Source organism: Arachis ipaensis, chromosome B03 (assembly GCF_000816755.2).
Source record: "Arachis ipaensis cultivar K30076 chromosome B03, Araip1.1, whole genome shotgun sequence".
NCBI lineage: Eukaryota > Viridiplantae > Streptophyta > Magnoliopsida > Fabales > Fabaceae > Arachis > Arachis ipaensis.
The window spans coordinates 128,011,966-128,028,128 of NC_029787.2; the positions used below are offsets into that span (position 1 = coordinate 128,011,966).

Sequence of the window (16,163 nt, forward strand, 5' to 3'; positions counted from 1 at the left end):
AAATGGCACATAAATTATAATGTCAGCAGGCAAGAACATCGTTATGGCAAAGAAATGCGGCATTACCAAGTTAAGGAAACAATGAAGAAGAACAAAAACAAAAGATAAGTGTAACATCACACACTCTTCAGGCTAAAACCTTTTTGTTCCCTGTTTCATTTATCAGATGGATAATTTTAGGTTTTGAGAAATTAGCTAGATGAATACGAATAAAGACAAAATAGCAAAACAATCTAAGTCAATATCTATAATTGATACACTGATAATTTCAATTCCAAATATGCAAAGTTATAATCTCATGATAACGGACCCATATGTAATAGCTATAGCTAGGTATTTAACCCATTCACACGAATCAAACAAACAAAGTACCACAATTAGAAATTCTAGATTGCAGCACACACAAACATCCAGAAGGCGAAAAAAATAACCACAATTATAGAACGAGCTGACAAAATAATGATCGAGAAAATTCAACTCAATTTAGGGGTAAAAAATGCTAGGACCCAAAAACCCACACAAAAAAAAGAAAAACAAAAAAGCATGAAATCAGGAATCGGGAATCGGCGGGAAGGTGTAGAATACTGACCAACAACACTTGATCCTTCGGAACCCATTATTAGGGCGATGAAAAGAAATGGAGGAGGTGAAGATAGGGCTAGGGTTTTGGAATTGTAGAGCGAGAAAGTCACAAGGTTAAAGAGAGAGAAAGAGAGGATGAGTGTGACTTTGCGAGTCCAAGTGATGATGTTTGCGAAGTGGAGATTGGGATTAGGGAGAGAGTAAAGTAAGGGGTCGCGTCTATTCTATCGTAATTTAATATCAAATTAACTTTAGATCAGGTCACTTACCCCATCATTAGATCTTTTTCTATTATTTTTCAACATTTTCATTTTGTTTAATTTCTTCATATATTTTTATATATATGCGCTTAAAAGAAAAATTTTTCCCATGAATATTTAGTTATTCATTATTATAATATTATATTGATATTTTTATTTTAATAATCGTAATACTAATTAATTCGACTTTAAACGAAAGCAAGACGGTGTGCCGAATTTCTCTAATAAAAGACTATAGCTTCGTTTTCTTTTGACGAGACAAATTAGGAACAAAAATGACATATCAAAGGTAGTTAATTTTATTTCAAGAATGCCATTCCTAAGTGCATCAGTTACTACTTACTATATAAGAAACATTATTTAACTACCTTATTCTAAATTTCTAATCTTCAAGATATCTTTGCAAGTTTATATACATAATGCTCATAAAGTTAAATTTTATTTTTACTACAAGAATTCAAGAAATGAAGCCGGACACAATCTTGGGCCAAAACGCGGAAATTAATCGAAAAAGAAAAAGCATGAGATGCTTTGCACAAAAGAAAAAACAAGAAATCATGAATTACGTTGGTAAGACAAAATTGATTGTGCAAGAGGATAAAAACACAACGATTTTCACCTGAGGGCTAACTTTGGATTAATCGAATACATGACAATCTCAATTCTCAATATTTCTCTAATCAAATAAGGAATTACAAACCTATCCAAAAAAAAAATTGCTATTGTAAATGAACTTGAATTATTTCTCAATATCCTATTTAGTTTTTTTTTGGTGACTGAATATCCTATTTAGTTTAAAATAAATATAAAGACCCAAACAAATAAAATTACTTAAATACCTTTTATCCCTTTACAAAATGGCGTTACTAACACTAGGGATTCTTCTGAAACTCTTTCAAACAATGAACTTCTGAAACTCCTTCAAACAATGAACTCCAACACACGCGTCACTGGCAACCACCGCTCCACCCTCTTACAAGTCATCAGAATCGTGCCTGCTCTCACCACCGGCGAAGACCTCTGGTCCTCACGCGGCTTCTACCTTCAGCTCTCCGCTCACTCAACATCTAAATTCTTCAACCAATTTGCAATACCTATGCATTCTTGAGGAGAAAAAATCTGTTCTCTATTTCCCTCTTCTCAAGTGGTTCTAGTGTTAAAGGAAAATAGATTACAATATAATTAACTTCACTATTACAAAAACATCGAAGATAGAAATATATGGGCAACATAAACTAAAACCCCAAATCATTACAAAAACTTAAAATCAAAATTCAAGAAAAAAAACTCAACATAGGATAGTATGTTATGACGAATTCATCAACGTTGTCCTTGTAAGCTTTGGCCATAGGGGCCATGGTTGGTGACAGCCTCCGTTCAAACTTAAAGCTTATGGAAGCTTTTGTTGCAGCCACAAGCGGCACAAGTGAGAGCTTGAGGTGTTCCTTCAGTTTCTCTGCTGGTTGGTTCTCCGGTAGATTTGCTGCCGACGAGGGGAGCAGCGGCAGTTGAGATGGAAGTTGTAGGAGAGGGAGCATGGTTTGGGAGGAAAGGGGCGGTGCAGTTAAACATGAAATTTGAAAAAGTTGAATGAAGGTATTTTTGAAAAAAAATGTTATTAAAATTTCAATTATGTGTCACCATTTTCTGAAGGTATTGAAGGGACTTAAATTTTGTGTCCCGAAATTGAAATTTTAGTTCTAATCTCTGATCACTCAACACAAACACTACCTTTTCATAATATGAAGATATGAATGCTGATCCAGAAAACAATCCTGTAGGGGCCTTGCCCTTCATGGGTTTAACCTACTTCGAACTTGCTCCGCAAATTGATCTCTAGGAATGGTTACATCATTACTAGCCTCCAAGTTTTTCAATTGCACAACACCTTCCTTTATTTCTTGCTCACCAACTATCACCATCCATGGAATCCTTGATTCTTTGGCAAAGTCAAAGTGCTTCTGTCTTCTTTTATTCACCAAGAACTCTGCTTTCACACCGGTGTCCCACAATTCACCTGCCAGCTCTGCAGCTAGTGTCAAGTCATTCCCTAATATGCTCACTAGCACTTCTGTCTTGTTTGGCCGCGGCACCTAAAGAAAAACAATACCATTCTGAAGTTATATCACACTGTGAGGTACAGAAGCGAAAACAAAAATAGGAATACTGGCTACACAATGCCAATAGCCACCATCATCATTCAAACTCTGTAGTAATCCAAGTTATTTAGGAACATTAGCTGGCTTGTATTTTCTTTCTTTCCTTCTTTTTTGGGATCCTGTCCTCTCAAAGGCTCAGATAAAGCATCAATGTTCACTGAATGTTGTGGCAAAATTGGTTTCAAAATGATATTCCATGCTCAGAACCATCAAGAATGATATATTTAACATACACGGCCAATTAAGTTACTTATCAAGTATTATGACTTTTACCTGGTTCTGATCCTTCTGCTGTTGCTCCATTATCGCAAATACTCTCTCAATTCCAAGACTTACACCAACTGCTGGAACTTGCTTTGAGCCAAACATTCCTATTAAGTTATCATATCGACCACCAGCAGCAATTGAACCAACCTGTGGAAAAACCATAAACCCATCCAAAAATATGGAGAAAGATTCAAATAAAATTCATGTAGAAGAAACAAATAAGTGTGCATACACAAAAATGACTATCATAAAATTGAAGTCAACAAAGAGGTATTTTCAAGAATAAAGGATTACATTTTAATGTTACTAAAGTTCGAACATTCAAAATGGAAGACATATAAGACATACGCATTACCTGAGCACCCCCTTTAAAAACAGCTTCATATATAACTCCAGTATAATAATCAAGGCCCCTAGCAAGACTCAAGTCAAAAACCACATTATCAATGCATTTAGATTTATCCAGGGCTTTAAATAAAATTTCCAGGTCATTCAATGCATCAGCAGATCCACCATGTTCTAAGAAAGCACTGCCCTCTTGTTTAAGTTTAGATAATAATGCTAATGGAGATCCTTTTTCTTTCACATAAGTTTCAATTCTATCTGCAGTCTCAGCAGTTAACCCTTTCTCTTCCACCTACAATCAAAAGAAAAAAAAAAAAAACGTAAAAGACATTACACTAAGAGATCAGCAGCATTTAAAAAGCAACAGCCATACCAAATTCACCCTAAGTAAGTTATCAGCAATAGAAGAAAAGCAGATACCAAATACAAACAACCACAAGAAGAAGCATATGTCCTCACCATTTCTTTTCTTATCTGTTCAAAAGACTGTTTGTCTAACTTGTCAATGCTAGAGCATATAGTCCTAAACTTCTCAGGTGGTACTCCACATATTTCCATCATGCCATCCAGTAACTTCCTATGATTCAACTTTATCTGCAAAGCAAAACAAGAAAAAGAGTCACATACCAAAATATACCGTGTAATCTTAACACATTATTCAATAGAGTTTCAAGAACCACAATCAATTGCCAGTCACATCCAAAGGAACGATTGGGATTAAAAAGGTAAAGAGCAAAGACCACATCAGCTTACATATAGTTTGATAATTGAGTAAGTGGCATAGAAAGGAACTGATATTCTGATAACAATGGGGTTAACAATTGCACCTTATGTAAGCCAAGAACATATATTAACTAAAAATCCTAGCCACAGAACATAAGCCCAAGAATTAGCACATTTCTATACAACTTGGATGTGTTGTGTTGCTAACAACTCTTCAAAAAGTATTGACAGACCACGATGGTTGATCTCAATATCAAATTATAAGCACAGAAGACGGTCCTACAATATAAGAACATTGTGTCTAGATAATAAATCACACAAATATTTACCTCATATTCCCCAATGTCAAGCTCATCAAGCAATTCAGTCAAAACTCTAACAACCTCAAAGTCTGGAGCCATTTTTTCAGATGGTCCAGCAATATCAAAGTCGCATTGGTAAAATTCACGGTATCTTCCCTTTGATGGGTTGTCTCTTCTGTAGACCTTAGCTATTTGGTACCTTTTTAAAGATGTCAGACCATTCATGGCCATAAACCTAGCAAATGGAACTGTCAAGTCATACCTCAATGAACAGAGCTCCCCACCCTGTCAAACAAGTTTATTACAAGTTAGCATGAAATAAACTTTGAGAAAGAAGAAACCAATCTTACAGATAACCTACATGGAAGTCATAAGGAAGTGAAGTCAAGATAAATAAAAAATTAACATGATCAAATATAGCAGCAAGATCATAAATGAAACTAGAAATAAATATATTTACCTGATCAGCAAGATCATAAATCAACTTTGAATCTTCTCCATACTTCCCCATTAGAGTTTCTCGCAACTCAAAAACAGGGGTATCCAAGGCTGTGGCGCCATGCCTCTCAAAGACTTGTTCTATTATTGAAAATGCCTTCTTTCTAATTGTCATTTGCTCTTTAGCAAAATCACGAGTTCCCTGAAATTTTGTATTGTAATACTCAATGTAAGATTACCAGCAAGCACATCCCATGTGGTAACAGATGCAAACACAGAACATTTCCATCATCAATAGACAGCAGCACCAAATGCCAAAAAGATAAAAGTAGACAAATGAATAATAGCTCAGCAGCACAATCCATTGGATTTGGAATATATGTTATTTATAGCTTTACCCCTAGTAAGATGCCTTTTGCTGTAATTGATCAAGCTCAAGCACATAAAAGTTCTCAAATGAATTTGATACGAATTAAGTAGATTAAATCTGTAAGCTTAACAAGTACATTTAGAGAATTACCTTAGGGATCTTGGGCAATCTTCTGCTTTCATTGCTTTCCAGAATATCCTTTACCTTCAATAAAAATCCATTAAACTCAGGTTCGGCTGAATCCAAAAACAATTGAAAGTTTCCCACCATTGTCTCTAACAACCCTGAATTCTCAACAGCAGCCGCTCTTTTACTCTGCAACCCGTCCTTAATCAATGGCAAAATCATACTAGTTCCTTTGCCCAAAACAACCTTCTTCTTCTTCTTGTCTGCTTTTGAATTCTCTGCATTGCCCTGAACCCCTTGACCCTTTTCATTCAGCTCCGCACCTTCAAGTACAGCAAAGGCAGTTACAACTTCCCATGCCACAATCTTCCAAACAGACCCCAATAGCACGTTGACTTTGCCTGCAAACTTAACATAGTCCTTTCCTAAAACCAAGCCCAAAGCCGCATTGAAACCACTACCTAAGCTAGCATCAGTGGGGCATTCCTTTCCAAACATCTCCCCAATGCTCGATTTCAAATCATCACTGCTTATGGACTCCAAATTATTTTTAGCACGCAGAAAACTACACTCACCAAGTTCCCTCAATGCCGCTGCCAATGACAATAGCACAGTGGAGACAGCTTGTTCAGTTCCATCACTAGCAGCCTGAATTTCAGCCAATTTAAAACCCGAATTTAACTCAACTCGCATCTTTGAATGCACCGATTTAACCTGTTCCCTCAAAGTTCCATGAATCTTTGGAACCTTGGCAACCGCTCCAATCTTCTCCTTTCCCACCAGCTTGGATCCGTTAAGCAGAACCCTCATATCACTTGCGACTCCAACTTCCTCCTTGGAAGTATGACCGTCACCAGAATCCATCAAATTGAAGGCGGCCACGTCGGCTTTTGAGGCCTCGCAGGACAGCGCGGCGGCGACATCGGAGAAGGACGTCAATGCGGCGGATTGGTGGTCCAAAATAGCTGAAACTCCAAGCAATGCCGAAGAAGCGTTGTTGAGAACGAGCAACTCGTCTTGAGTGACTTGGAGATCTTCGAATCGGAAAGCGTTGGGGTTGGAATTGAGGGATTCGGAAATGAGAAGAAGAAGGTCAGGGCGAATGGAAGAGGAGGGAGTGAGGAGGAGCTTGTTGAGAAGTACGAGGAGGAAGGCTCGGATTTCGAAGAGGGAGAGGAAGTTAGGGATTGCGATGGTGTGCTTCAACGAGGGCGTTGCAGAGGACGATGAGGAGGAGAGCCTGTCGAGGGCAGATGTATCAATGCGGACATGGGCGAGGCTGGCGGAGACGGCGGAAACGGCGGAGGAAGAGAGGGAGGAGCCCTTGCCGCCGAGTGTAACGGTAGAGAGCTCAGCCATGAGCGGTGAAGGCTGAAACCAGTTGCGACTTGAGAGAATGGAAGCAGGGTTTTACTGTTTTAGGTTCCTTCTTCCTACAACGCCGCTACTAATAAGCTTTCCTTGCTTCCAATAGATTCTTCTTTTCTTTAACGTGGATACTCAGATGGAGTTGATAGGTGAGAGGTGTTTGATAACAATATAGTAAAATACTTAAATTTACTAAATTATTTAAAAATTTTCAGCCATTAATTTAGCTGCATATAATTTTTTTTTTCAATTTTTTGTTAATATTTTTTAATTATATCAAATTATGTAATTATTTTCAATTTTCATCTTTGTATCAAAATATCTTTACGATTAATTACGTTACTATTATTCACTATGTCTGACTATATTGTTTTCTACTAGACTTTCTCATATTTTGTTTTGTTCTTTCACTCAAGAAAATTCTCTTTTGGATTTTGTCATTTTTTAATTTTGGATATATCTTCTATAAATCTATTAAGAGAGTTAGATCATAAAGGAGTTGGATTTTTTACTTATTTTTTATATAATGATTACGTGTGATTGAAATATAATATTTAGCAAAAAATGAAGAATTCAATTCATTGACAAAATTCTTCATAAGGTTAAGTTACATTTAATCTTTTCAAATGTTAAATAAGAAGAAAACTCAGACCTAGACAGACTAAGTTCTTCAAAAATCAATTGGATACGGTTCTCACAAGTTGAGGTTCATTGTACATTGCGATAAGAAACATCACTCACTTTCACTTTCACTGCTTTGCCCTCATTTGAAAAAGCGGGGAAAATCAACTAAGCAAAGCTTATGAATGGCAAGAAACATAAATTAGAAACTCTACATTTTAAAGGGCAATTTACCGGTTTGGGATGAGCTTGAAATGTCAACTGATTCAATTCCATTGGTATTTGGACTTTCTTCTAGTGTGATAATATGAAGAATGGAGAGTTCTGACTTCTGAGCAACTACATCCAACTATGCTTATAAGATTTTTAGGACTATTAACGTGCCCCAAGCTAATAAGTTTAAGATTTTGACAAGCATGAAAGTGTAAACCCTACACATAATAATCATTTATATATCAAGTTATATACCAAAGATTTTTTAATCAAAATATTTGAATTAAATTCTTGAGAGATCATTTGATTTCCACCTCAGAAGAGTGTCCAGATGTTTGTTGGTCATTTATCACCAAATTGCACATAAAGAGTACTAGTCCTATATATAATGTTTATTAGCTTACTGATGGTCTATCGCATTTTCTGCATTGCCACCATTCAGCAGCTTGATCATCAATATGTTTCCATTGATGATAATAAAACCATTTATGTTTGAAAATTGGATTTATTTACCTTACTGTTACCTCATCATTGATGGAATGGAACACTTGCTATACAAACCACACCATAAAGAAAACATATTGCCTGGGCCTCGGGAGGTTTTTTCCTTTTTCCCAGTCCCATTAAAAATGTTTCTTCTCCATCCTTTTAATTGATGTATAATGTCGTGAATCTCACTTTAAATCATTACCTTGAGAAGATATCAATGCAATCTCAAAGAGGCAATGACTCAATTTTTAAATTCGTTATTTATACAATTCTTCCAAGTTGACTATATTAATCCTCTCCACAAAAAAGCACTCGGTAATTACTAATCACTATGGCGTGTGCTGAATTGGTTACATCATCTTCATGATACGAAGATTTGCAAGTTTGATAAAAGTCGAAAGTAATTTTGAGGAAATAACAAAAATCACGCACAAAAAATACCATGTCGCTGATGAATGCTTAAAGTTGGTTTCATAATAAGAGAATCGGCAGATATAACAAGAAACTTAAATTTGAAAGCAAGCAAAAGTCTTGAGTGTTACTATCTAAAACATGAAGACAAAATCTGGTATCGGGGAGGTGGTGGTGAAGTCGTCATTTGAGAGGGATGAACCTGGAAGAGTGGGTGGCACCAATACCAGGCCTGCCGTGCTTGACGGGCTTGTAAGATATGGAGAACTCGGCAAGGTAGTGGCCAATCATCTCAGGCTTAATCTCAACCTGGTTGAACGTCTTTCCGTTGTAAACACCAATGATGCTACCGATCATCTCAGGAACAATTATCATGTTGCGAAGGTGTGTGCGAACTGGCTCAGGCTTCTCACCCGCCGGAGCTTCCCTCTTCGCTTTCCGGAGCTTCTTGATAAGCGCCATCGGCTTCCTTGTCAGACCTCTCTGGAACCTTCTGCGAGCGCGCGCGGTGAACAGCTTCACGAGCTCGTCGGTAGACATGTCCAGGAGCGCGTCCAGATCCACTCCTCTGAAGCTGAACTTCTTGAACGTTCTCTTCTTTGGCGCTGACGCCGCCGCTGCAGTATCTCCTTCCACATCTGCCTGCAAAACGCAAATTCACAATCGTCACAACAAACTTACACGGTTACATGCATGGATTCAAGAGCAGAAGAAGCCTTTACCATGATTGCAACACCTGAAGACGAAGACGATGACGATGCAGAGTGTGCTGCCGGCCGCTAGGGTTTTTGGATGACACTGCGGATGAAAGCTTCCTTAACAATTTTTATATGTAACCGACATTTGGGCCTTATTGGACCTATCTACCATTGGGCCTTACTAACACGGGCCTGGCCTATAACAAGCCCATCGTTCATTCTCATTGTCAATCGGCTATTAATCCTCAACATAAATTAATGCATCATTGCTGACTTTCACAACTTTTATTATTTTAGTCTTTTAAATTTAAATTTATTTATATGGATTTTTGAAATTCAATTTTAGATACTATATTAGTTTTGGATCTTTTCTAATATTAAATGTCGAATTAATTTTGTTACTTTGAACATATAGTTAAATAATGTCATTTTATTTTAATACTTAAATAAGACAAAAACAAAAAAAAATTATATAATATATAAATTATTATATTTTTTTTTCATCTTCTAAAACAACTTCCGTTTTATCTTATTCAAAAGCTAAAACAAAAAGATATTATTTAACCATATATCTAACATTATAAGCCAGAATTAACTCAATTAAAAAAAATTTACATATTAATATGATAGATCTTAGAAATCAATATAATAAATTTTAAATTTGAGATACTAAAATAATAAAAATTATAAATTTTAGGAAGCACTGCGGAGATTTAGTCCATTATTTACCCATAAAAAACATTAATGCATCATTATCGTTTTAATTAGGATAGTCATTTTTAATAAGTTATTATATATGGCGTCACTTTCCTAGTAATTGCTATTTGCTTCCTTCTATCTACCACTCCCCGGAGCGAAATGCATCGCATGCACGTGCACTTGACCAATTTCAAACTTTTGATTTTTACACTTACAGAGCCAATATCTATATTAATATTGCTTGCAAAATAATTGTTATGACAATGATAATTATATTAATTAATTCAACTAAATTCTAAGGGTTTATAATCTGCTTAATAAAAATTTTAATTTCAAGTTGGGAATATCATCATATCAAATCGATGCGAATTAACTAACTATGAAATAAGTCAATGTCCACAAAAAAAAACACAAACAATGAAACTCACATAATTATTACTTATGGTGGTTACTCCAACGATAAAATATTGACATAAAATAATATTATGAAGGGAAAGTTAAACAATAAGATATAATTGATTAATATATTTGATTCATCATCTAATTAATAACAATTCACAATATTATGTTGATGTGAAGATATCATTCTAGTACTTTTACATAAGACTATTTGCCAACAATGGGTTGAACCGTTGAAGTGTTGAATAGCATGACTCAGTTAGTCTTTAATTCCCTTTCCAGAAATTGTGCGATACAAAGTAGAAACTGGTAATAGTAATACCACACGACACACGTGCATGCATTTGATAATATTCTTCTTTGGCTAGCATTATATAAGACTAGCTAGTACTCGATCTCCTTTTTTTTTTTGGCGTGCGTGCGTGCACTTGAAAATAATATTTTGATGCAACAAAATAAAATATATCACTATAAAGATAAATAGTGCCTATATAATACTAATTAAAAAAATAATGCATGTTTCAACGAGTATGATCTTCTGCATAATAGTTTTAGGAAATTATGATAGCTGATTCCTTATGCATATATGTTAGGATTTAGATCTAGAATCCTTGATCTACTAGAAAGTTCATGAAATTAATTAATTATTATAACTCACTTTCTTTTATTAGTTCACATACATATATAAACAATTGTATGTATGGTATATATATATTATACGAGACTTTACGTGCGTATTAATAAAATGAATTACAACTCTGAAAATACTTTATTTGTTGGATTATTAGACTAAAAAAAAATTAAGTTAATGATTAAAAGTAACGATAAAAAATAATAAATTTTGATGGCTATTTAACAGTTTTTATAATAATATGACTCCTTAGGATAAAGTATTATTTGATTTTCAAGGTTTGAATTAAATTTTAATTTAGTATTTAACGTTTTAAATATCTTATTTTCAGTCTCAAAAAAGTTTTGAACATGTTTAATATTATCCGACAATTAAATTTGACACGAACAATTATTATATTTAAGAGCTACAGAAAGGATTTAAGATTTTTTTCACAAGATGAAGAATCACAAGAATAAGTGTTACAAAAAAATTTTGATTATGTTTTCTAAAAAATATAATTTAACAATATTATTTTAATGTCTATTTTAGTTAATCTGTTAATTATGCGTCTCAAATTCAATGATAGGACAATATTAAAACTATTTGAAATTATTTGAAATAAAAAGAAAACGTTTAAAATACTATGACTAAATTAGAATTTGACTAAAACGGTTAGAGATTAAAAGTATTTTATCCTAAAATGTTAGGAGGTTTCAGCATAGTACACAATGAAGAGCAAAAAACTAAAATAAAATAAGGTAGATTGCATACATTCCTCGCTCCTAGGACAAGACAACAAATTAGAGGTTGTTGGAATAAAGGTTAACGGCTTCAACTTCATCGTTCCATATTATATTGCATGAGTTGAATAATAATGGAACCAAACTTTACTGCGAATTTTCAAATTAAAAGTCTATGTAATATATGTTATCTTTTCGTAAGTTCATTCGAACAAAAGTATATATAATATATTAATAAACTACTACACCACAAAAATGGACAAAAAATCAAAGAATTCAACGAACATACACATACTGGGGGCCAAGTGATGAACCATGATGATTGTTATTGCATTATGCACAAAAATTGCACCTCTATATGTTTTAATTTCTCTACTGTATGTTTGTCGCCCTAATTATTTCTCTATTCTCTCTATATATATGGATACAAATACATTAAATAAATGAATAAAATAAATTAGAGAGTTATAGTTCCCTGGTATCTTGTGAGCTCAGTCGTTTAACCAAGATATCTAAAGCTTCCTTCATCCACCAATGCTGACAAATTTCTCTAGCTTGAGGCACTGTCATCCAAATTCTTTTCCTTAGATTTTTCTCAGGCCAGATATCAAGTTGTTGATTGACAAACAAAGGGAACATGTGGCCTTCATAGTAAATGCCATGTCTTTTGCTAATGAAATTCCATTGACCCAATTGATTCCCAACTGTTCCAACCACTCCGGCTTCTTCTATGGACTCTCTAGAAGCTGCTTCTTCTAAAGATTCATCAATTTCCCATCCTCCTTTTGGGAACATGAGCGCCTCTCCTTTCTGTGAACTCACCAATAATACCTCCAATTCCAATTCATTGCTCATCGTATCTTCCTTGAATCTATAAGGTATGCATCTGCAACAATATATATATATTAGAGTCGGATTATATTTCAATTCTATAAAATCACTTTCATTCAAACTCCAGTTTAACAAACGTCAATCCAAACACACACTGAATCAATGAGCTAACTAATTAAGGAGGACTACTTACCCGACTACTTGGCGGCCGCCGGTGTTGTTGTATCTTTGCAAGTGTCTGCCGGATCGAGAAACCAATAAGCATACTGCTGCCATGTTTCTTGATTATTATTATTATTATTATTAATTATTAATTGTATATAGATTAGAAGAAAATTAAAGAAAGCGATATACGGGGGTGTGATGGTGGAGAGAAAGAGTAGGGAATGATAGAACTATATATAGAAATGAAAGAAAGTAAGATGAGTTAGTTGTTAGTATGTTGTAAGCAGCTTAGCATCACATGAAACGCGTAATCTTAATAAGACACAGCGCATCGAGGCTTCTGTGTCGTTTCGTTCCATTACGATTCTTTTCCAGTTTCAAAGAAAGTCAATATTTACTACCCAATACCCATCTCGTTATTCTTATTCTTATTATATTATTTTAATGCAAGTAATGGGGTTTGATATTCTTTTGGCCACGTAGTCCACGCTCATAAGCCATATAGCCATAGCCTACACGGCTCGAGAGAAGATCCAATCAATTTCGTTGACTTTTTTTGAGAATAAAATACGCTGCATACGCAAATACATAATGTGAAGGCCGAAGAATTTGTAAATAAATGCCAAATGGGCTAGCGGCCCCCTATCCATTTTTTTATTTAATTAAACAAAAAAAAAAAAGAAACTGTCAGCATATTTCATTTTAACACAATTTCGTTTGCTTAATTTTATTTGAATATTTTGGTTGCTCAATGAAAGGATAATTATCATCAACACAACCTACTACTAAATATTTTCAAAACTTTTTAACTACACACTGAAATTGTAAACTAGCCTTGAAGTTTCTTTTTTGGGTGTTGGGTTGCCCCTCCTACAGTTTCATTTTTGGACATGATTTTTGGTATTACTTGAATGTAGTATTTAAGTAGGATGACTTTTTGTTGGGCTTGCTGATTTTGGATCATAGTGTTAACTGTTAAGAGAGAAAAAGGTTTAAAAAATGTGTTTGATCTACCGGGTCTTATGCCAAGCCATTATTTGTGTTAAAAGATTAACCCAAATTTCAATAACACATATTTACCAAGCCAGCCCAAAGGAACAAAAGTATTTAAAAAAAAAAGGTGTCGGTTTTCTTTGAGAAAAGCACAAATAGGTCCCTGACCTTTTGTACCGCGAACATTTTTGTCCCTTACCATTAAAAAATACTTTTAAGTTCCTGACCTTCACAAAATTTGGACGGATCAGTCCCGTCCAAATGCCTCCGTCAAGGACTGATCTGTCCAAATTTTGTGAAGGTCAGGGACTTAAAAGTATTTTTCAATAGTCAGGGACAAAAATGTTCGCAGAACCTATTTGTCCTTTTCTCGTTTTCTTTAAGTTAAGAAACTTTATGGTTTGAATCTTGTTTTTCATTATTATTTGTTGTTTATTTTCTTTTATACTTTTGTTATTACACGTTGTTGTATTGAGTTCCTTTACTTCAAAAAAAAAATTATGTATCCTAATTCATAAGTCTGTCTGTTTGTCCTTTTTTTTTATTTACAAAAAAAATTCATTCATAGAAAAAGATTAAATGCACTTACAAAATAAGAGAAAATATTACATCTAAATCTAAGAATGAAAATAAGATATGCACTGTATTGAAATTATGTGTGGTGACTAAATACAGTTCGACTACAGAGAATCTTAATAAGTAGGAATATATATAATAATGTGCATCATTATTAGTTCCTAAATCCTCATAAATTGTGCATTGTGAACTTTTTTTTTTCTTGATTAAACTCAAATATTTTTCTTATTCGCACGTATTTTTATGAAAAAAAAAAACAATTTTCTTATCTGTTTGTTTTGTTTTAGAATTTGTGAAACTACAAGAGTATGACATTGAACACTAACAAACAAGCACTATATGAATATTAAGAAATGGAATTTAAAATTTTAGATTTGTTGCTTGTTGGTATGTTAAAAACTAAACTAAACTAACGAAACTGTTTTGTGGTCAAAGGTTGAATATTAGTGGATACTATTGGATTATGTAGTTGAACTGCTTCACCTTTTTTCCTTGGCATTTGTTATTGATGATTTGTGAGAATCCTTGAGTTGACTGGTCTCCCAAATGAACCTCACACACGTATACGATGAATAATTTGACAGAAAACAATTAGACGACGCATGTTGGAGTGGACCAATTAAAACTTATGGAGTTGTACCAACACTCATTTCATTTGACATTTGACAAGAAGGAATATGTAATGGAAAAATTAGGATAGGACATAGGAGTATAGGACCAATGCTAGTAAGTGAAAAAACACACTTAATGTTAATGATTTGACCCAAATTATTAAAATAAATTTGGTTATGGTGCAAATAGAAAACACATGGGCAGAGGAAAAAGCGGTTATGTGAACACATCATGTAATAGAATTTGAACGAAGCGGAGTTGGTTGGCTTTTATTAGGTTGAGTGGCTTCCCTAATTGTCGTTTTAGGTGTCATGGCAAATGGATAATAAATAAATAATAAAAATATTATTCATATACTAAAATCAATTATTTAAATAAATCAGCCACTGCTTTAGATAAATATCAATATAATGAAACATCAATAAGTGAAAATTCGACATTACGAGATAACGTCAGATACATGGTAACGACAACATCATCGAACTAGAAATCGTCAAATTCTAACATTAAGAATACGGTTTAAAGACACTAAATCTTAAAAAAAGGATATTTAATAGGTAAATTCAGAATTGAATTACATTATTAAATATCGAATTAACTTAAGTATTGGAGTATTTTACAAATTGTCTTTCTAGTTTGATTTTCAATTTTTAAAGTCAAGATCTCCGATCTTTTTACTTCTAGTTTGTGATTGTCGCATCAGATACGAATAGCTATTAATATATTTATGTATAACTATATGTATAGTTTAATTTATTTTTAATGTGTATTTATATTTTAATATATATTTTATATTGATAATTAATTTTAATTATTAATTTTAGCATATAGATGGTATAGTATGGTTGAATAAATAATGGCATGAAGAGTTGTAGAAACTAGAAAGTGTTTCACAGTTGAAGCATTTTTAATTTTTAATTCATGTCGTGGAAACCATTTATAGAAGAGCTGCTTGTTGTACAGCGTAAACGGCAAACAGATGTGAAATTTTCTGACTTTTCATTCTCATTATCACGGACATTAACATGCTCCCTCCACGTGTTTGATCACATTTTCATCTCACTCTTCTCCTTTTGATATTTTATTTTCTTTATGCTGCCAAAATTTAGTGCGAATACAAATATCACCGTCTATTTATTTCCTTGTCATATTCCAATATTTGA

At 33.9% G+C, this 16,163-nt stretch overlaps 4 protein-coding genes across 5 annotated transcripts in view; all 4 read right to left on the minus strand.

Annotated features, from left to right (window-relative positions):
* Nucleotides 1-817, minus strand: part of LOC107631813 (ubiquitin-conjugating enzyme E2 variant 1B) — a 2,852-nt gene extending 2,035 nt beyond the window's left edge. The window contains exon 1 of the mRNA XM_016335372.2: nt 590-817. Within this exon, the coding sequence (XP_016190858.1) occupies nt 590-617 (28 nt within the window). The 5' untranslated portion in view covers nt 618-817. The remainder of the gene's footprint in view (nt 1-589) is intronic.
* Nucleotides 1,493-7,076, minus strand: LOC107631812 (histidine--tRNA ligase, cytoplasmic-like). Of its 2 annotated transcripts, XR_001618632.2 has the most exons (8): nt 5,597-7,076; nt 5,099-5,278; nt 4,666-4,923; nt 4,073-4,207; nt 3,624-3,905; nt 3,275-3,415; nt 2,574-2,935; nt 1,493-1,992 (listed from the first exon to the last, which is right to left on the minus strand). XR_001618632.2 is itself a non-coding variant. In XM_016335371.2 (7 exons), the coding sequence occupies exons 1-7, from the start codon at nt 6,929-6,931 to the stop codon at nt 2,636-2,638; spliced, it is 2,631 nt and encodes an 876-aa protein (XP_016190857.1). In that variant the 5' UTR covers nt 6,932-7,076; the 3' UTR covers nt 1,918-2,635. The 2 variants fall into 2 exon arrangements, 1 of the variants encoding a protein (XP_016190857.1); XM_016335371.2 differs by having other exon boundaries at nt 1,918-2,935.
* On the minus strand, nt 8,678-9,551 carry LOC107631811 (40S ribosomal protein S15-4). The gene is made up of 2 exons (XM_016335370.2): nt 9,397-9,551; nt 8,678-9,316 (listed from the first exon to the last, which is right to left on the minus strand). The coding sequence occupies exons 1-2, from the start codon at nt 9,397-9,399 to the stop codon at nt 8,858-8,860; spliced, it is 462 nt and encodes a 153-aa protein (XP_016190856.1). The 5' UTR covers nt 9,400-9,551; the 3' UTR covers nt 8,678-8,857.
* Nucleotides 12,091-13,085, minus strand: LOC107631810 (nudix hydrolase 17, mitochondrial). Its single transcript, XM_016335369.2, has 2 exons — nt 12,848-13,085; nt 12,091-12,709 (listed from the first exon to the last, which is right to left on the minus strand). Exons 1-2 carry the CDS (start codon nt 12,928-12,930, stop codon nt 12,289-12,291), a joined length of 504 nt encoding a protein of 167 aa, XP_016190855.1. The 5' UTR covers nt 12,931-13,085; the 3' UTR covers nt 12,091-12,288.